At 55.4% G+C, this 19,624-nt stretch overlaps 1 protein-coding gene across 6 annotated transcripts in view; it reads left to right on the forward strand.

The window, feature by feature from the left end:
- TSC2 (TSC complex subunit 2) overlaps window positions 1-19,624 on the forward strand; it is a 32,722-nt gene that overhangs the window by 4,765 nt on the left and 8,333 nt on the right. For 5 of the 6 annotated variants that reach the window (XM_049905136.1, XM_049905133.1, XM_049905132.1 and 2 more), the window contains exons 5-25: window positions 344-488; window positions 1,479-1,596; window positions 2,072-2,120; window positions 2,698-2,823; window positions 3,164-3,237; window positions 6,304-6,430; window positions 7,175-7,318; window positions 8,470-8,607; window positions 9,143-9,246; window positions 9,577-9,658; window positions 9,780-9,935; window positions 10,382-10,498; window positions 10,793-10,915; window positions 11,778-11,884; window positions 12,162-12,312; window positions 13,811-13,933; window positions 14,431-14,565; window positions 15,682-15,871; window positions 16,814-16,907; window positions 17,128-17,230; window positions 17,475-17,569. In XM_049905136.1, the coding sequence (XP_049761093.1) occupies window positions 344-488; window positions 1,479-1,596; window positions 2,072-2,120; window positions 2,698-2,823; window positions 3,164-3,237; window positions 6,304-6,430; window positions 7,175-7,318; window positions 8,470-8,607; window positions 9,143-9,246; window positions 9,577-9,658; window positions 9,780-9,935; window positions 10,382-10,498; window positions 10,793-10,915; window positions 11,778-11,884; window positions 12,162-12,312; window positions 13,811-13,933; window positions 14,431-14,565; window positions 15,682-15,871; window positions 16,814-16,907; window positions 17,128-17,230; window positions 17,475-17,569 (2,501 nt within the window). Of the gene's footprint in view, window positions 1-343; window positions 489-1,478; window positions 1,597-2,071; window positions 2,121-2,697; window positions 2,824-3,163; window positions 3,238-6,303; window positions 6,431-7,174; window positions 7,319-8,469; window positions 8,608-9,142; window positions 9,247-9,576; window positions 9,659-9,779; window positions 9,936-10,381; window positions 10,499-10,792; window positions 10,916-11,777; window positions 11,885-12,161; window positions 12,313-13,810; window positions 13,934-14,430; window positions 14,566-15,681; window positions 15,872-16,813; window positions 16,908-17,127; window positions 17,231-17,474; window positions 17,570-18,798; window positions 18,928-19,624 lie in introns of all 6 variants that reach the window. The other variant, XM_049905137.1, reaches the window with a different exon arrangement.

Consider the following 19,624-nt stretch of genomic DNA (forward strand, 5'->3'; position numbering starts at 1 on the left):
CTTGTCAGTAGTATTTGAGCAAAACGTGTCTGTCCCTGGTCGTGGGCCTTGGGAGGGCAGGCACTGCACTGCCGGTTGCTACAAGCCCACCATTATGCCCAGACCCAGAGCCACTGTAGATGCTGCATACATGTTTGCTGACTGCTGACCAGTGCAATGGGTCCCAGTCTCAGCCCCCCCATTCTGACTCCTCACCCACAGCAAGTTCCATGCGTGGCAGGAGGGCCCCAAGTTGGAGTCTTGGCACCCATGGCACACTTTGTACTTCTTAGCAGCCTCTTGGGAAGCCCAGGGTCTATGAGATCCCGGCAGGGCTCTGCTGACCCTATGGTTTTATCTTCAGGGTGACCGCCTGGGTGTGCTCCGTGCCCTCTTCTTCAAGGTCATAAAGGATTACCCTTCGAACAAAGACTTGCACGAAAGGCTGGAAGTGTTCAAGGCCCTGACGGACAATGGGAGACACATAACCTACTTGGAAGAAGAGCTGGGTGGGTGCCATGCTGGGTGTGAGGTTTCCTTGGCCACTGTGATCTTATTTAATCTGGGATGCTGCCTGGGAAGGAGGCTGAGCACTGGGCAGGGTACTGCAGTTCAAGCATAAGTGCAGAGGACACCGCACCACGTGGCTCTGCTCGCAGGCTCACCTAGGTTGGGCTGTAACGGGAATCGAATCTCCTGGGGGCTTGTTAAAAATGTAGACACCTGGGCCTCGCTCCAGGCCCACGGACTTGAAATCCCTGGGGAGGGCACCTAGGAATGTACATAGTAAGCAGGCAGGAGGGCTAAGCGCTGTGGTTGGGAGAGGCAGCTGCTGGCCTGGTTGTCAAGGTCGGATGTCCTGCCCAGAGGGCCCCCAGGATGTGTGTTCCTCATCCCTCCTTGCCCCGTGCTTGTTTTCATTGCCATTCTTCCACTTCCCAACTCACCTCAGCTTACCTTCCTCCCTGTCACACTGATGGTGTCAGGTCTCGGTTAGTTCTGAGATTTAACGCCATCTTGGGGAGAAGAGGAGGGAGGAAGAAGTCAGTCTGCCTTGGGCTTTGCTGCTCTGTTGCCCAGAAATGGCCTCTAGCTTGGCCCACCTCCAGGCAGGTCCAGGCATGGAGCACTCTCAGGTGTCCTGGCGAAGGCTGTTGGCTGGGAGCCAAGTGTGCACTTGCATCTCCTTCTAGAAACTCTCAGGGTGGGGTCCAGGGATCTGCCTTCTAGACATGTGCCCTGGGTGACTGTCATGCCCACCTACGTCGGGGTCATAGCTCCTCTGTAGAGCACACAGTGCTGCTACCATCCTGGCTCAGGGTCTCCTCCATGCGGTCCCCAGCCCAGGTCTCTCGGGCCTGGTTTGTGGTCTTCCCAGGTGCCTGATGGGTGGGACTCCCAAGGTTATCAGAATTAGGACATGCTTTGTTGGGCAGGAAGGTGAGGAGGAGGGCAGGTCCCGCTACCATGCCGACCACTGTCCTCCTCTTCTCTCCCAGCTGAGTTTGTCCTGCAGTGGATGGACGTGGGCTTATCCTCAGAATTCCTGCTGGTGCTTGTGAACCTGGTCAAGTTCAACAGCTGTTACCTTGATGAATACATCGCATCCATGGTTCAGTAAGATACAGACCTAAATGCTGCAGCTGTGATAGTAGTCGGTCCCACTGTCTTGGGTCTTAGGTTCCGCTTTACAGGTGAACAAAGTTGTTGAATCATCAAATAAGTGGACAAGCTGGAAGTGGAGATAGCCACCCTTATTTAAGTTGATGCTTTGAGGCTTGACCTTGTGGTGTTTCTTTTTTTAAAACAAACTTATTATTATTTGCTTTTTTGTTGTAGCTGTTGTCATTTTTTAAAAAAAACTGAGTGTAATTCCTGAAGGTTAGGGCTTTGTCTTGTTCATGCTAAACACCCAGTGCTGAAAATGGGCTGGTACAGCAGTGCTGGCTTCCAGATACTTGCAGGGTGAGGGGACCCTAAGGAAGAGCGAGCCCCTCATGTGATTGATTTTATAGCATAACCAAGAGTAAAACAGGGTAACCCTGCCTCCTGGGTATGCCCTCTGAGGTCACCTTGTTATTTCCTTCCACAGCATGATCTGTCTGTTGTGCATCCGGACCTCGTCCTCCGTGGACATAGAGGTCAGTAGCTACCTCTTCAGGGGATGGTTCCTTTCAGTCTCATTCTGGGGAGGCCAGGTCCTGTCGCAGTTGAGAACTGGGGCTCTGAGGTCCCGCCCTGCCTGGCCACACACTGCCATGTGACCTGGGTGAGCCTCAGAAGCCTCACCTGGAAGTAAGGATGCTGGGGTAATCTCCATCGTGGGGTCACGATCAAGAGCAGTGACATTTAGGGGCCACCAAGTTCTCTTTCAGAGTGTTGGAAAAACTTAGAAGTAGATGCTTTTGATGGTTGTACAACATGGTGAATGTAGTAATAAACGTTGCTGAATTGTACACGTAAAAGGTGTCGAATCGGTTGATGTTTTGTTATACTTTTACTACAACTGAAAAAGAAAAAGATGTATGATGTAGTGTTTGCTGCCCACAGGGCCTGGGGTGTAGTCAGTGACCCCAGGTGCTCACCCGTGGGGTTCCAAGGGAGGCTGCTGTGGCAGTGGGGATGGGTGACAGTCACAGACTAGGTAGGGGAGGTGGGCAGGAGGCCTGGGGTGCTGCCTCCCTTTGGGCAGCAGCACTGACTTCTCCTGTCTGTCAGGTGTCCCTGCAGGTGCTGGATGCCGTGGTCTGCTACAACTGCCTGCCTGCCGCGAGCCTGCCCCTATTCATTGTCACATTGTGCCGCACCGTCAATGTCAAGGAGCTCTGTGAGCCCTGCTGGAAGGTGGGACTTTGCGAAGCTGTTGTCCTGGAAAGTTCTTCCCCAGGATGAGGTTATAGGCCTGGCACACAGACGGGACAAGGGCTGTCTTGTCTTCAGTGAATGGCTGTCTGATTCTCGGGATGGCCAAACAACGGCTTATTGAAGGGAAACTGGTGGCATTTTCCCAGTCAGTTGAGCCGAGGTCAGGATTTTGGTGGCTCTTGGGAGCTCTGCTGCCTCTGTGTTTGGGAGGAGCGTGGCAGCTGGAGTCAGTGGCGTGCGAGGCTGGTGGAGGGGCTGGAGTTTGGGGCCTTGTGGTGCATATCTGCCAATCCCAGTGATGGTGCATTCTGTGTCCCAGCTGATGCGTAACCTCCTGGGAACCCACCTGGGCCACAGTGCCATCTACAACATGTGCCGCATCATGGAGGACAGGTGAGAGTGGGCGGGGGCTCGGCTAGCTGCCCTGGAACCTTCCAGAGGAAGCATGATTATGCTGGCTTCTCCTTACCATGTACTGACCTGGGGGTTTCCTGTTCCTTTTGGGGGGCTATTCTAGAAGCTCTCACTAGAAGGAGAGTATTTCTATCTTTTGCTCATGATTTCCTCTTATCTCCTCTGCTTGTCGGTCAGAGTGGAGCCCCAAAACTGAACTGCCTCAGCCCTCATTCTGTTACATAGACCAGACTGAGGTTTTAGGTTCAACATCCCCTTGTCCTCACCCCCTACAGCCAAACCATCACCAGTCCCATTGGTCTGTCTCTGAGAGACTGCTCAGATGTGCCCGCTCCAGGCTCTCCACCCACACCCTGTGTCTCGCTGGTCTCCTGCGCCCCCTCCTGGCCTCCTGAAGTCCATTCCTCCATGTGGCAGCTGAGCCAGCTTGCCGAAGCACAAGCCCAACTGTGTCATCCTTTGCTTAAAAACACAGCAACTCTCAGCGCCCCAGGATAAAAACGAGGAACAAGGCCCTGGTGGTGTGTCCTGACCTCAATTACCAGTTCTGCGGCGCTTCACTCTCCCCTGGGTCCCCTCATCCTTTGGCACGTATCGTTTTCTTCTTGCAGGAGAGTTCCTCCTCCCCACTGGTGCTGAGTTACTCTTACCTCTGTGTGCCCTGAGTTCTCAGCGTGGTCAGCTGTTCCCTGACCTACCCCAGGAGGTTTGCTCTTGGATCCTGCGGCTCTCTTTCTTGGCCATAAGTAATTTCTTTCCTTTTTATAACAGCTCTTTTGAGATAAAATCTACATACCATACACTTCACCGATTTAAAACATGCAGCTCAGTGGCTGTTAGTGCATTCACAGTGTGCAGCCATCTCACAATCAGTCTTAGAGCATTTTCATCACCCTGGAAGAAACCCCAGACTCTTTATCAGTCAGGCTCCATTTCCCAAAACCCCCCAGCTCTAGGCAACCAATAATCTGCTTTTTGTCTGTATGGATTTGCCTGTTCTGGACATTTCAGATGAATGGAATCGTACAGCATATGGACCTTTGTGTCACCTTATTTCACTCAGCATTATTTTTTCAAGGTTTGTTCACATCATAGTATGTATCGGGACTTCGTTCCTTTTTATGGCTGAGAAATATTCCATGGTATGGATGGACCACGTTTTGTTTATTCATTCATCCGTTGATGAACTCCTGGGTTGTTTGTTACCATGTATCTTAATTTCATTATTCTTCTAAAATTCGTACATTGTTACAATTATTGCTTTATACTTTACACTTATATTTTTTTGCTGGCGGCAAATGGTTTTTGTTAGAAGTTTTTTTTGTCTCGTTCTTATTTAAATTTTGTTTTTTTTTAAATTTATTTTTTAATTTTTATTGTGGTTTAAGTGAAAGTTACAAATCAAGTCAGTTTCTCATACAAAAACTCATGTACACCTTGCTATATACTCCTAGTTGCTCTCCCCCTAATGAGACAGCACACTCCTTCCCTCCACTCTTTTTTTGTGTCCATTTGGTCAGCTTCTGACCCCCTCTGCCCTCTCATCTCCCCTCCAGACAAGAGCTGCCCACATAGTCTCAAGTGTCTACTTGATCCAAGAAGCTACCTCCTCTTACCAGTATCGTTTTCTGTTCCTTATTTAATTTTTTTTTTTTTAACTTCGATTTTGTAGAGCAGTTTTAGAGTATAGAAAAATTGAGGAAGAAATATAAAGAGCTCCCTCCCATGTACCCCTTCCTTCTCTGTAGTTTCTCCTTTTATTACAACATCTTGGGAGTTACTGGTGATGCAGATGGTTAGTGTGCTTGGCTGCTAACCAAGTCCATCCAGGGGCAGCTCAGAAGAAAGGCCTGGTGATGTAGTTCTCAAGAATTACCCACAGAAAAACCCTAAGGAGCATGGGTCTACCCTGACATGTCTGGTACTGGTATTGCGTTGGTGTGGTACGTTTGCTCCAACTGATGAACCAATACCACCAGTACGTTATTTATTAACTGAAGTGTGTAGTTTGCTCAGAGTTTGTTCTTTGTGTTGTGCAGTCCTCTGGGCTCTGACAAATGCACAATGTCATGTGTCCCACATTACGTTATCCTGCAGAACAGTTTCACTGCCCTAAAGATGCACTGTGCACCACCTGTTCATCCTGAGCCCTTGGCAACCACTGATCTTTCACTGTCTCTGTTTTTTTTCCTTTCCCAGAATGTTCTATAGTTGGACTCACATAGTGTGTAGCTTTTTCAGACTGGCTTCTTTCACCTAACAGTGTGCATCTAAGGTTCCTCCGTGGCTTGATGGCTCACTTCTTGTAATGGCCGAATAATCCTCCATTGTGTAGGTGGACCACAGTTCATTTAAATTTTCACCTGACCAAGGACATCCTGGTTGCCTCCAACTTTTGGCAGTTCTGAATAGAGTTGCCGTAAACATTTGTGTGCAGGACTTACCTGCAATTTGATATGCTGTCGAATTCTGTTGGCTAGAATTTTGTTGAGAGTTTTTGCATCTGTATTTATGAGGGATATTGGTCTGTAGTTTTCTTGTGGTGTCTTTGCCTGTGTTTGGTATCAGGGTTATGCTGGCTCCATAGAATGAATTTGGCAGTATTCTTTCCTTTTCTCCTTACTGGAATGGTTTGAATAGAATTGGTGTCAACTCTTCTCTGAATGTTTTGTAGAACTTACCTATAATTTGAGGTAGAAGTTTTATGTTTACTCATGTGATTCTTTGACTTGGTCTGGAAGGTAAGCTTCCTGAGGTCAGGGCCCTTCTCTTTTCTCCACCTCGTAGAGTGTCTCCTGTGGCCTGTGGCACAGGATGTGGCCAAGTAGGATCAGTCGTTGAGTGAACAGACGAGTCACCTAGTTGCCACTTGTGTTGCAGGGTTTCATCTTTCCTGCCCAGTCCCCTTCCACAGCTCTGCTCATAATGAGCTCTGCTCACAATATGAGCTCTGTTCATAAATGTAAGGACACCAGAGGGGCTGCCAGGTGCCCCTCAGCCCCTTCTCATGCTGCTCACTTCCTGTCTCGCCTGGGGTGCTTTCAGAGCCTATATGGAGGATGCCCCGCTGCTGAGAGGAGCTGTGTTCTTTGTCGGCATGGCGCTGTGGGGGGCCCACCGACTCTACTCCCTCAAGAACTCCCCTACATCTGTGCTGCCGTCGTTTTATGAGGTAACATGGTTTCTGTGATGCCAGTGCCGGTGAGAACGAGCTCACCGTCATTGCCCCACATGCCCGGAGGAGACCGATCAGGCAGCTGTACTTCAGGATTCTCCACTGGCTGTGAGATTTAGTGCTGTCAGAGGCTTTATTCTCAAACAAGCATCCATATTTTATAACTTTCATCTCCTGCAAATTAGCATTAGAATTCTCCAAATTCCCTCTGGGGGAGTGATCATCTCATTTTCTCCCTCAATGCTGGTAAAAAGCTCCAGCTCCCTTGTGTTCTGTGGTTCTCAGAACACCTTCGAATGTCCTTGATTATGGTGGCACCCTTAGAGCATTTTACAGTGAAGAGAGCTGCTGGAACATGTTGTCTTAATTGGGGAGGGGGCTAGACCCTCCTGACTGCTGCTGGGATCTCACTTCGTGGGGTAGTGGAGGGCGTGGTCCCAGTGCATTGCTTGTCTTGGAACTTTGGGTTCCCTTCTGCCAATGTGTTGGGACTAAGATGTTAAAGGTGATGGGTGTGGCTGAGTCAGGCCCTGTGGGGCAGGCAGGCTTCAGGCCCTTTCTGGACCCTGACACTACTAGGATAGCATAGAAAATGCCTTTCTGGCTCCTCAGATAACTCTGTGAGCCCTGAAATGTGCATGCTGAGAGTACCCTTTTGAACCCCAGGGTGACTTGTGGAGGGTTCCCTGGGGGTGAGTGTGTGGTGGCTGACCCCTGTGTGCTCTGGGGCTTGTGTTCCAGGCCATGACCTGCCCCAATGAGGTGGTGTCCTACGAAATCGTCCTCTCTATCACCAGACTCATCAAGAAGTACAGGAAGGAGCTGCAGGCTGTGACGTGGGACATCCTGCTGAGCATCATCGAACGTCTGCTCCAGCAGCTCCTGGTGAGCAGGCAGGGAGGCTGGGCCAGATGTACAGCAGGCCTGGTGAGCAGGCAGGGAAGCTGGGCCAGGATGGATCTCACATACAGGAGGCCCAGTGAGCGGGCAGGGAAGCTGGGCTGGGGTGGATCTCATGTACAGCAGGCCTGGTAAGTGGGCAGGGAGGCCAGACCAGGGCGGAGCTCACATACAGCAGGCTCAGATGACTCTTCTCTGGGGTTATATGGGGGTGAGGGGTGTGCTGTCCCAGCCATGTGCAGTGGGAACCACCCAGGGAACTGCCACCAGCACCTACCTGGATCTGGGATGTTCTGTGGTGTCAGCTGCTTGTCCACTGAAGACAGCGGAGCTTCCCAAGCCTGGTTTGTTACTTGGGACCCATGTAAGAGCATGTCAGGGAGCTGGGAGCTGGGCTTGTGGCTGCCCTACCTCCAATTGCTCGGTGGAGATTGACGGAGCTCTGGGTTATCCAGGCTTATGAACAGGCCCTGGAGTTGGTTCCCAGGTTATTCAGAGTGCCAGCCATGGTTTTGCCTTTACTGAGGACAGTGCCAAGTCTGTTGGCCACAGAATGAGGAGGATGACTGTCTGCATGCATGTGCCATGCAGGGCTGTGGAGTGCCAAGGCGGCATTTGCCTGGGCTCTGCCTTGGGCCTTCCCCTAAAGGAGTGGGGAGGGCAGTGTGCAGGTGGCCAGGCCAATGAAAGGAAGGACTGGACCTCAGCAGGGCCTGAGCTCTAGTCCCTCGGGCGGGTACTAGGCTAGACCACGTCACTAACTGTGTGCACTGGCCGGCTGGCCTGGTGGTGCTGAGGCCTGGAGGGGCAGGGGTCTGAAGGCCACGCTAAGGGCTTCAAGAAGATGCCTGAGCAGGAAGCATGAGAGTACTTGTGGTGTGGCAGCTTCAGCCCCCACCTGTGCTCCCTTTTGGGCCCGGTGGCTTGAGCACAGCCAGGATCCTGGGGGCAGGGGTGGGCAGGGACGGCTTGGCTGTCTGTGTGCCCCAGTGTGGCAGAGTACATGCCCCTGCCCAGCAGAGGATCTGAGGGGATATGTGTGTGTGTGTGTGTGTGTGTGTGGATGCAGCACCCTTCCAGCCAGGGTTCTTGAAGGGAATCAGTGTCATTCATGGCTCACTCCCCCTGTATGGCAGACCCTCGAGAGTCAGGAGCTCAGAGCCATCGTGCATGACCTGCTGACGACGGTGGAGGAGCTGTGTGACCAGAATGAGTTCCACGGCTCACAGGAGAGATACTTTGAGCTCATTGAGCGATGCGCCGACCAGAGACCTGTGAGAGCCGTCCTGGGGCGGGGGCCTTCAGTGGTAATGGCCTAACTAGCTGGGGGAGCCCTGCCCATGCAGGTCTGAAAAAGCGTGTAGAGCGTTTGGTATCAAAGGTGTAGGCTTTGCGTTGTGGTGGGGTTGTCTGCCTGGGAGCCAGCGGGCAGCGTGTGCATGGGCTTGCGAAGAACTTGGCACCAGCCTCACCATCTGCTTCCTCCCACTTGTGTGGAGGCAGGTGCCAGCGGACCATGTGGGCTTTGCTGTTGCGGGGACTTGTTGCTCAGTACATCTGCACCCCAGGCCCTGGCAGGCCTTTTGCCAGAACCTCTCTGCCTGCTACCAGGGTTTCTGTGTGGTCTTTGATGATTTTCCTTGCTGTAGTAGAGCCTTCGTTGTCATGTGCAGACTCCCCACCTGAGCCATGGGAGGCTGCTCTCACTCAGCAAGCGCTGTCCCTGAGTTGGTGGTGTGGGGGCACGTGCATGAGAAACCTTTAGATAGGTGGAGCATGCCATCACACTGGGCTTTTCTTCTCCAATAGGAGTCCTCCCTCTTGAACCTGATATCCTACAGGGCACAGTCCATCCACCCAGCCAAGGATGACTGGATCCACAACCTGCAGCAGTTAATGGAGAGGTTCTTCAGGTAGTGGTGCGGCACTACCCACCCGGCTCTGGGTCCTGCCCCGAGGCCTGGCTCTCACCACGCCATCACCTGGGGCTCTCCTTTTTGACTCTGGGAAGTGCCAGTTCTCCTGGGGCAGGAAAGGCTCATTTGCCAGCAGGACGGCGTCCTCCAGTGAGGCGATGGGGTGTGCCTCTCCCTGTGTGGGTTGTCTGGGAAGATGGGGTGGGTCTGCAGGCCAGTGAGTTGGGCCTGTGTGCCTGGGTCATGCAGGGAATCCCCTCCCGTGGAAGCTGGGCCTGATGGAGGCTGTGGGTGGGGCACTGCCCATTAGGTCTGTCCTCGCCCCAGGAACGAGTCCCGCAGTGCTGTGCGCATCAAGGTGCTGGACATCCTGTCCTTTGTGCTGCTTATCAACCGGCAGTTCTATGAGGTATGTGCCAGAGGAGCCTGGCGCTCCGGGTGCTGAGGGCGGGTGCCTCAAGGCCTTAAAGACGGCACGGAAACTGCCTGCCCCAGGAAAATGGCTCACCTCACTCTGCCTTGTGCCACAGGAGGAGCTGATCAACTCAGTGGTCATCTCCCAACTCTCCCACATTCCAGAAGACAGAGACCCACAGGTCCGCAAGCTGGCCACCCAGTTGCTGGTGGACCTGGCGGAAGGCTGCCACACCCACCACTTCAATAATCTTCTGGACATCATTGAGAAAGTGAGAGCCGCTTGGACTGGGGCGGCTGGGTGCTGAGGGACCCCCTCCCGTGGCACAGACACTCTCTGTGTCCCAAGAGATAGGCAGGCTGTAGCGTGCGCTCTGCAGACTGACCTGTGGCCACCTCCAACCTGCTCCCTTCCACCAGAGTTGGGTGTGGGAGACTAACGGGCTGCTGCTGCTCAGCCCAGCATGCTGGCCAGGGCCCTTGGAAGCTGGTGTCGAGGCCGCTGCTCAGAAGCTGGGCTTGAGCCCTGGGGCGGGGGCCATTGTCCTCAGTGCACAGCAAGTTCCTGCTTTAGTTCTGAAACACCTTGCAGCTTCTGATGGCCCCTCAGGTACACAGAGTGCACCTCTCCTTTTAAGAAACACAAAGTAGTCTGGGTGATGGCCTGCCAGCTACTGTTGCAGGAGCTGGGGCCAAAAACCAGATCTTCTCTTCAAAGGTGATTGCTCGCTCCCTGTTCCCTCCTCCTGAGCTAGAAGAAAGAGATGTGCCTGCGTACTCGGCCTCCTTGGAGGATGTGAAGACTGCGGTCCTGGGGCTCCTGGTCATCCTTCAGGTGGGCTCTGCTGGGAGGGATGGCAGCTGGCTGCTATCTGCATCTTGTTAGAGTTGTGTGTCCTGGAAGACCCAGGCTGTCCCCAAGGGCTTGAAGGGCGTGGTGGTTACAAGCAGGGGTCTGGGTGTGACCCTGACTCCCTAGTCATGGAATGACCACGTGAGTCCCCGCACAGACTGGCTCAGTACATGCCTACTGCCGTGGGGACTGGGGAATGTGACCTGGGCACTAGAGTCTGTCTTCTGGGCGGGCCTGGCCTGCCTCGCCATGACTGTGTGCATGCTTTCTCTGCAGACCAAGCTCTACACTTTGCCTGCCAGCCATGCAGCACGGGTATACGAGATGCTTGTCCACCACATCCAGCTGCACTACAAGCACATGTACACCTTGCCCATTGCCAGCAGCATCCGGCTTCAGGTGAGGTTGTGCTGTGGACGCCAAGTGGTCCTGGTAGAGCCAGGCCTGGCCACTGGTCGAGACTCCCTGGGAGACCCTCAAGGCTGAGGAGGGTGACAGGTGGCCCTTGTGAGGCCTGCAGCAGACCATACCTAATCAGAGCCAATGCAGCCCTGCCTCCCCAGAACCCTCGCCTGTGGCCTACACACTGCCACTGCCCATCAGTGGGCATTCTGCAAGGCCTGGGATGGGGCAGAGAAGAAGAACACCCACTGAGAGATGGCACAAGGGCCCTGGTGCCCATGGCACTGTAGCTTTGGTCACTCTTGGCAGTCAGGGTGTGGGCATGGACGTGGGAGGGACCAGCTGGTACAAGTCCCTCAGCTGCCCTTGCCTGCCCAGCCTCCAGTGCTTATGCTCCTCGGTGTGGTCGTGGTCCTTGGGGATGGATGCGCAGTCACTCCCAGACAGTCTTGCTCTAGGGCCGAGTGAGTGACCATCTCAGTGGAGGAAGTGACCGTGCCCAAGCAGAGCTCAGCTCTCGCCTTTGGCAGTGTGGGGAGTGCAGGCTTTTCGTGATGTGGGCGGACCAGGACCTGTGCTCCAGGAGGAGCACCTCAGCTTTCTGTGGGCTCTGAGGGAGAGGGTGCCGAGGGGGTCTGCAGCCAGGCCTGAGCTTGGGCTCAGGCCTCCCTGCTCACCTCCCAGGACAAAGCCTGGCAGTGGGGTGGAGGAGGTTGGTGACTGGATTGCAGGAGGCGGGAGCAGCTTTTCCCGAGGGCAGCTGGCGTGTGGACACCCAGGCCGAGGGATCAAAGATGCCCTTCGCCCCCAGGGCTATGCATCCTGCTTTGTCGAGATTTTGCCCCTCTGCTCTCTACAGGCCTTTGACTTCCTGCTGCTGCTCCGGGCAGATGCACTACACCGCCTGGGCCTGCCTAACAAGGATGGTGCTGTACGGTTCAGCTCCTACTGCCTCTGTGACCACATGTGAGTGTGGTGGGCCATGCCTTCGTGCCAGCATGGCTCCTGTTTCTCCAACTTGAGGGGCACAGGTGGCCCTTGAGCATGCAGGGGGAGTTGAGGCTCTTGCCCTGGGCGGGCATGTCTAAGAGGGGGCCCCAGGAGGGATCCTGGTGGGTGCCTGCCTGTGCCAATCTTATTGGGAGGTGTGGATGGCCGTCAAGAGCTGGGAGAGATGGTGTCTGTTCTTGCCTGGCAGAGCAGGTGCTTTAGCCTCTGCTGTTTCTCTCACCTGCTTCCACAGGGAGCCAGAGCACGGCTTGGAGAAGAAGGCCAGTGGCCCCGTCTCGCCTCCCACGGGGCCTACCGTCCCAGCACCTGCAGGCCCCACTGTGCGGCTTGGCTATCTGCCCTACTCCTTGCTCTTCCAAGTCCTGCTGCAGTGTCTGAAGCAGGTGAGACAAGCTGGTCTCCCTGCGCTCTCGTGAGCCCAGAGCCCTGTTAGGTCAGTCTGAGCAGTGGTGGATATGCCCGGTTCTTGGCCCAGACCTGCTCCTAGCAGTCATATGTACCATTGCCTTGAGGAGGCCCCACAGTCCCGCGCAGCTCTGATTGAGCATTGAGCACCTGGTGTATGCAGGGCACCATGCCTGCTACGTCCTGGTGTGGAACTGAGAAGCTGTTCCTGCTTCCATGAGATGGTTCTGGTACCAAAAACAAGGCGTATAGACAGATAACTGTGATTCTAGATTAAGTTGGCCCGTGAGGAGGGCACAGGTAGTTGCGTTGGCTGAAAAGTGGCTGTGGCCTCATATGGCTGGGCTCCTGGAAAGGTTTTTTGAGGGACAGGTAAGGCCATCTTGCAAGGCAGGGAAGGTTCCGGAGGCAGGTGTGAGCAAAGCCTGGATGTGGGCTAGGTACGGTACCATAAAACTGGCAGTATCACTGGGGCTGAGTTGTGGAGCCTGAGAATTGAGACCTGTTCCCCAGGGGGGTGAGCAGGAAGAAGCAGTTGGACCTACTCTAGGGCAGGGCTGGGCCACCTGGGTACAAGGTGGGTGGAGAGGGTGTGCAGTGCGTGGTGCAATGGGTGGTGCAATGGATGGAGGCACGGCTGAAGGGCCCTTTCTGCAGCCCCAGGGTGGGCCAAGCATGAGGATGCAGGGTGGGCAGGAGGTGGGGCCACCAGGAGTAGGTGGGCATTGGTCCTGGGGGCTGTAGGCAACAGCCGTGAGTGTCTAGGGCCTTGTGTCCCTGGAGGTCTGAGGACATGCCACTGACTTCGCTTACAGGTAGAGTTTGGGTCTAGAGGCTTACTGGCGACGTTTGGGTTGGTGCTGTGATCTGTGGCCGTAGGGCAGCTCTGGTCCCTAGCAGCATCTGGGATCGTGATGGCTGAGGGATTACATGCTGCTTTCCGACTTCGTCGTGGCTTTTTTCTGTACGTTTTCATTGTTACAGAAAACATTGATCTGGTGCTTTGTGCAGGCATCTGTCAGGGGAGACAGTGAGGGGACTGCCTTTCTCTGGTGGGACCCCTCGAACATAGCCCTGTGGGAACGTGGCCCTGGGTCATCACTGTGAGAATGGAGGGAGGGAGCGAGGAGCGTGGAAGCTCCCTGTCAGGGCAGGAAGGGGAGGTGGCAGCCCCTCTTGGGCCTGTTGCTCAGCCTGGCATCCGGAGAGCAACTGCCCATTCTCTAGGAGCAGCACCCAATGCTGCAGGGACAGAGGGCTGAGGTGCTACCAGTCCCTCGTGCTGAGAACAGGACGAGGGTCCTGAGGCCTCTCAAGTCAACTCTGAAATGCTGTGCCTGCTGTCTCTAGGGTCCCAGAGACCCTGCCCACCCCACCAGCCCCTCCCCCCAACTGACCTGGGTTCAGAAGGCCCTGCCCTCCCACCCCTACCCCCAAGCAACCTGCATTCAGAGCCCTTTACCACTGACCCTCTAGGAGACGGACTGGAAGGTGCTGAAGCTGGTACTCAGCAAGCTGCCGGAGTCCCTGCGCTACAAGGTCCTCATCTTCACATCCCCCTGCAGCGTCGACCAGCTGTCCTCTGCCCTCTGCTCCATGGTAGTGCGGCTGCCTCAGTCTGGGCCCACCTTCTCGTCACTCACGTCAAGGGCGGGGGTGGGGCCCACAACTCAGCATCTGTTTCTCCACAAGACAGCCAGTCCTTGGGAGGATCTGTTGAACGGGCCCAGGCTGTGTGTCTTTTTCAGGGACAAAACCCTTGTCTGGATTGGTCTTGTATTGGGTCTGGGCAGCTGCCAATGGGTCAAAAATGCACCAGGTGCAATCCACCCACCCCAGCTCATGGGCAGGTCACAGAGTGTCCAGTCCAGGATTCAAGTTTGGTTGCTGAGTGTGGCTGTTTCTTGTCACCTCTCTTTGTACCTGGGACTTCTGTGATCCCTCCTCACACCTGGTGGGAGACACTCCCATTTGTCCGCAAAGGCAGGAAGGGACCTATGGCCAATAGAGGAACTCCAGACCCTCAACTCCTTCTCTTGTGGGCCCCCCCGGCACCCTTGGGCCAGGCCTTCTGACATCTGGGGCTCCGCGTTTAGCTTTCAGGTCCCAAGACCCTGGAACGACTCCGAGGCACACCAGAGGGCTTCTCTAGAACCGACTTACACTTGGCAGTGGTTCCAGTGTTGACAGCACTGATCTCTTACCATAACTACCTGGACAAAACCAAACAGGTATGAAATGGGAGCAGAGAGGTGAGTTTTATGGAACCTGGAATTTGGGAGTTTGATCCCCTGGACACTGGCTTGAGCCAAATGGGCTTGGCATTTTCTTTGTAAACTGGGTTGCCGCTAGGCTGGGTTGATGGTGAGCTGGCTTCGCTTTCCAACATGGCCACTGGGCTTTGCTGGCCAGCCTGGCCCTAGACTGCAGCAGCTGAATCTGCTTGGAGCTCTTGAGAAGATTCTCTTCAGGGGGTCTGGGCTTTCATGAGGTGCTTGAATGTCTCCACCACCCCCACCCCAACTAATGGGGCATCTCTTTTCTTTCTGAGACCCTTGCCCAGCTTGTTCCTACCACAGTGTTAGGACAGATGGTTGTGCTAGTCAGCAGACCTAGGTCTGTTTGGAGACGCAAGGTGGGTGAGTGGGGTGGCTCTGGACCCTACCTGGCTCTCCTGCCTCTGCTGGCTGCTGTAGGTATCCTTCTTGTGATGCTGGGTGCAGGGTACTGCTCTGAGCGGAAATGGAACTTGTAGCAAGGTTGAGTAGCCAGTGCCAGGCCACGCCCCAGCACGTAGCAGAGCTTAGGCTCAGCCTCGGTCTGTCTGACTGTCTGGAAGGTACACTACCCCTTGTTCAAGTTCAGCTCCAGCTAGAGTCCCCAGCCCCCCCAGTTTGTATGTGCCCCAGCTCTTCTTGGGTGACTGTTGGGTTCAGGAAGTTGCCTGTTTCTCACTGGCCATGACCCAGAGGAGAGCTGGCTGTGCTGGGCTGAAGGCTCCCTGGGGCTCTTGAGGCCCCAGGTGTTTGTGGGGGACCCACTGCAGGAAAGGGGAGGAAAGAGAGAGAGTTTTTTCCTGGGCCGTGGCCCGAACTGTCTCTTATCTACTGTTGGGGCCCAGTGTGCCTATCATCACAGGAGGATACTGCCCAGGGTTGGCGTGTGGCTCTGTTGCCTCATTACCTCCAGGTGCAGTAGGAGTGAGGCACAGACAAGGCCCACGGGGGAGGCACCTGGCACAGCAGGATGGCTGTGCCTGCAGGGGCTGTGCTTTTCCCCAAATGGGCAGGGCCAGGGTGCAGGGGCCTGCATGGCAGGCGGGACCTGAGGTGCCTGTCCTCCTCCAGCGCGAGATGGTGTACTGCTTGGAGCAAGGCCTCATCTACCGCTGTGCCAGCCAATGTGTGGTGGCCCTGGCTGTGTGCAGTGTGGAGATGCCTGACGTCATCATCAAGGCACTGCCCGTACTGATTGTAAAGCTCACGCACATCTCGGCCACAGCCAGCATGGCCATCCCGCTGCTCGAGTTCCTGTCGAGTAAGTGTGTGTGTGCGAGCAAGCATGTGAATGTATATGGGTGTGTATGTGCATGTGTACGCATACATGCATATACATGCTTGTGTGCGTGAGTGCTTTTGAATGCAGATGCATGTATGCACACCTGTGAGTGCATGTGTGTGTGGATGTGTGTGCATGTGCACAAGTATGTACATATGTGGTAGACTCTTAAGTGTGGGGCTGGGCTAGCTGCTCACATCAGGGTGCTGCCCCCAACTAAGCTGTGCTGACTTCTTGACCATGTGTGGCGACCACTGTCTGGCTGTACACAGGTGGAGGTCCTGGGACACACTGCCCCACCATCTCAGGGCCTTTGCACCTCCACTGGCCTTGCCTGGGGTGCGCCTCTCGTCTTCCTTCCTCTCAGCACCCCTTGCTCTCGCCCCACCACACTCTGTTCTGTCTCCTCCATGGCTGTAAGGGCTCTGCTGATGCACCTGTTTTTGTCTAACCCCCTCAGATGTGACCAGCTGCTCAGGGAGTCTGTTCACCCCTCATTCCTAGCCCCTAGTGCAAGGTCCACGACTCACAGGCCCATAGCTATTGCACAACGGGAGGGGCAGACAGCACTGGAGACCTTGTAAAGGTTCAGAGAGGGAACGGCTGCAGTTTTGCAGGCCTCGTACGGTGTTTGCCCCATGTTCTTCTGTGTTTTGTTTACAAGCATTTAAAGGTGGCTACACCCAATCTTAGCTCCTGGGCTCCACAGACACAGGCCATGAGCCACATTCAGCCCAGCGCTGTTGTTTGGAACAGAGCCAAGGTCAAGGGTTGTGAGCTCCATTCAGGTGGGCTCGCAGCCTTTACTCCTTCGCAGCATCCACCCTCCTGGGTTGGAGCAGCTTTGGGGGTGCCGGCGGCCATGGTGCCTCCTTCTGGGCTGCCTGGGTACCCCTGATTGCTGTCTCTGCTGGTGCTTAGCTCTGGCCCGGCTGCCGCATCTCTACAGGAACTTTGCTGCCGAGCAGTACGCCAGCGTTTTCGCCATTTCACTGCCCTACACCAACCCATCCAAGTGAGTGCTGCCTGTGTCCCTGAGGGTCCGCCCCCAGGCTCCACCCCCTGCCCCAGGCTCCACCTCTCTCTGCCAAGCCCAGCTCTCATGGGTGCTCACCGGGGCCTCTGGTGCTGACAGCCTGCGGTGAGCTCCTCTGGCTTGTGTCCTGGGCTCTTGACAGGTGTTTTCCCAGGGGACAGGGTGGATGTCCATAATTTCTCCTTCTGTCTCCTCTCAGATTCAATCAGTATATTGTGTGCCTGGCCCACCACGTGATAGCCATGTGGTTCATTCGGTGCCGCCTGCCCTTCCGGAAAGATTTTGTTCCGTATATCACTAAGGTAGGCCAACGCTCCTCTTGGGGCCAAGGACCAGGGAGGTTTGCATCCTTCCTGAGGGCAGGACCTGCATGGCTGCAACTGTCAGCAGCTGGAACAGGGTGATGGCAGGGGGAGAGGTAGGGCATCGTGTGGGGTCTGCTTGTGGAGCAGGGGGTACAGAACACACCTGGGCAGGGCTGCCAGGTAGAGAGAAAGGAGCACGCAGGTACCTCAAGGCCAGTTCAGGTCTGTGTCACCCCACCAGGGCCTTCGCTCCAATGTCCTCCTGTCTTTTGATGACACCCCCGAGAAGGACAGCTTCAGGGCACGGAGCACCAGTCTCAACGAGAGGCCCAAAAGGTTCGGGGCCTGCCTCGGGTGTGCCAGTGTTGGGTGGGTTGGGCAGGACTGCACTGTGAGCCAGGGAGGGGTGCACTTGGGCAGGTGAGCTGGTCACCTCTCCAGGCCAGTGTGTGGGACTGGTGTGTGTGGTACAAGGGCCGCCTTCTCTAAGCAGATGTGGGCTGAGGTGGGCTGTTCCAGTTGCTGAGACACCTGGGGTTTTGTAAGGCAGGACAGGGGCACCACAGGCATTTGAGCTCACCACTGCCTCTTGCCACACTGGCCCGGTGGGGCTGTGGCACTATGGAGCCTGAGCCCTTGGGGCTGCTGCAGACCTAGCCCCTTGTGCCTGGGTGTGGATCCTGGGGGTTGGGGTTGGAGCTAGGGTTTGGATCCAACTGCAGTGAGCAAGCTCGGGCTGCATCATGGCAGCTGGGGCTTCTGAGAAGCCAAATGCCTCTGCTTGGATGAGGGCCCACAGAACCCCCTGACCCTTGGTCTCTGTAGTTAGCTCACCCCTGGCCAGGGTGGCCCTCTTCTTTCAGAGCCTGCCCCACCAGCTCCACCAGAGTCCGCTCTCCTTCACCTTCCTGGTTGCTTTTGCCATGTCTGAGAGAGTTGTGCTGGGCCTGTGTGTTCCTGTGTGTGTTCCATTGAGCAGCTGCCCCCTCCCATGCCCTCTCTTCCACCCAAGCTTCTTTGGCTCTCCATAGATTGGAATGAGGCATTTTTCAGAAGGACCCAGTTAGCAGGGCCTAAACTCAAAAGCTGTTTCCCCAAGCCCCTGGCAGCTGAGGCCAGGGGCATCAGGCTTGGTAGCTACTGGCTAGAGCCTTGTACCTGGGTTTCTTGGGCCTCAGGCCCAGAACTGGCTCTTCTCCCAACAACTGTCAGCCCTGCTGGCTGGGGACCTGAGGGCCTGTGCACGGAGGCCCAGAGCTAGGCCTGGTTACGCAGCCTGGAACCTGCTGTGTGGGTGACCTCCCAGGTGTAACTGGCACCAATGTCTTTGTTTTGGCATCATACCTGAAGCCTCACTATTCATGTGACGTATTTCATGCGTTTTATTTTCTGTTTCTTTCCCTGCGCTCTGTCCCTCTGGCGTGGTATTTTGTTGCTCTCACCCATGGGACCTTTTCATCCGACCCTGTGGCCTGTGACCTTCCCTCCTCACTCCTTCAATGGCTTGCCCTCCCCTCCCTGGGAGTGGGCTCTCTGGGGCGTGGTGCTTCCTTTCTCATTGGTAGTTTAAAGATAGCCAGGCCCCCCAAACAAGACTTGAGTAATTCTCCACTCGGGAAAGAATGCAAGGAGAGCTGTGCATCCGAGGCCTTCCAGTGCCACAGCATCAGTGTGTCTGAACAGGTGGTCTGCAGGTAGTGGTGCTCAGGCAGGCGGGGGGCACGGACCACAGCTTGGCCCCATGATGTGCGGCCCGGCAGGCACACCCAGGTGGTGATGCATGGGGCTGCTTGCATGACTTCCATCGCCTGCCCATGCCTCCCCTGGCCAGAGCTAGAGGGTGGCCTGAGTCAGCCCCTGGGCTGCTCCTGCTGGGCCCTACCCCCAGCCAAGGGAGCTTGGCAGCAAGGGGTGAAAAGGTTGCATTCTGTCCCCAAACCTGGTAAGAACACAGGTGGCTACACAGCCTGCCTGCCTGCTTCCTTGAGCGCCAGGACGGGGGATGGCTGCTCTGGGGAAGCCGGGCCTACCCTGAAGGCAGGAGCTTCTGCAGAGCAGCGCAAGGCTGCACAGAGCATGGGCACACTTTACTGGGTTTAGGCCTTCAAGTGTTCTCTAGGGTGGACTTCCTTCCTAAGCTTCTTTCTAGAAATGCTTGCTTTCTGTTGTACTAGAAAGGAAACAAAGGTCTTAGGTATGGGGCAGTGGACATGGGGCCAGCCTGTGAGCCCATCCCCCTCGAGAGGGTGGGCCTGCTCGTGTCTGAGCAGGTGTGGGCTGTGAGCACCATGTTGTGTGCTGACCAGGAACAGAGCTCTGGAGCTGCCTGCCTGGAGGTGTCTCAGCTGGCCCAGGTGCACCAAGCAGGGACCTGCCCTTCATCTGGAAGCC

The sequence above is a fragment of the Elephas maximus genome, chromosome 12 (assembly GCF_024166365.1).
Source record: "Elephas maximus indicus isolate mEleMax1 chromosome 12, mEleMax1 primary haplotype, whole genome shotgun sequence".
Classification (NCBI taxonomy): Eukaryota; Metazoa; Chordata; class Mammalia; order Proboscidea; family Elephantidae; genus Elephas; species Elephas maximus.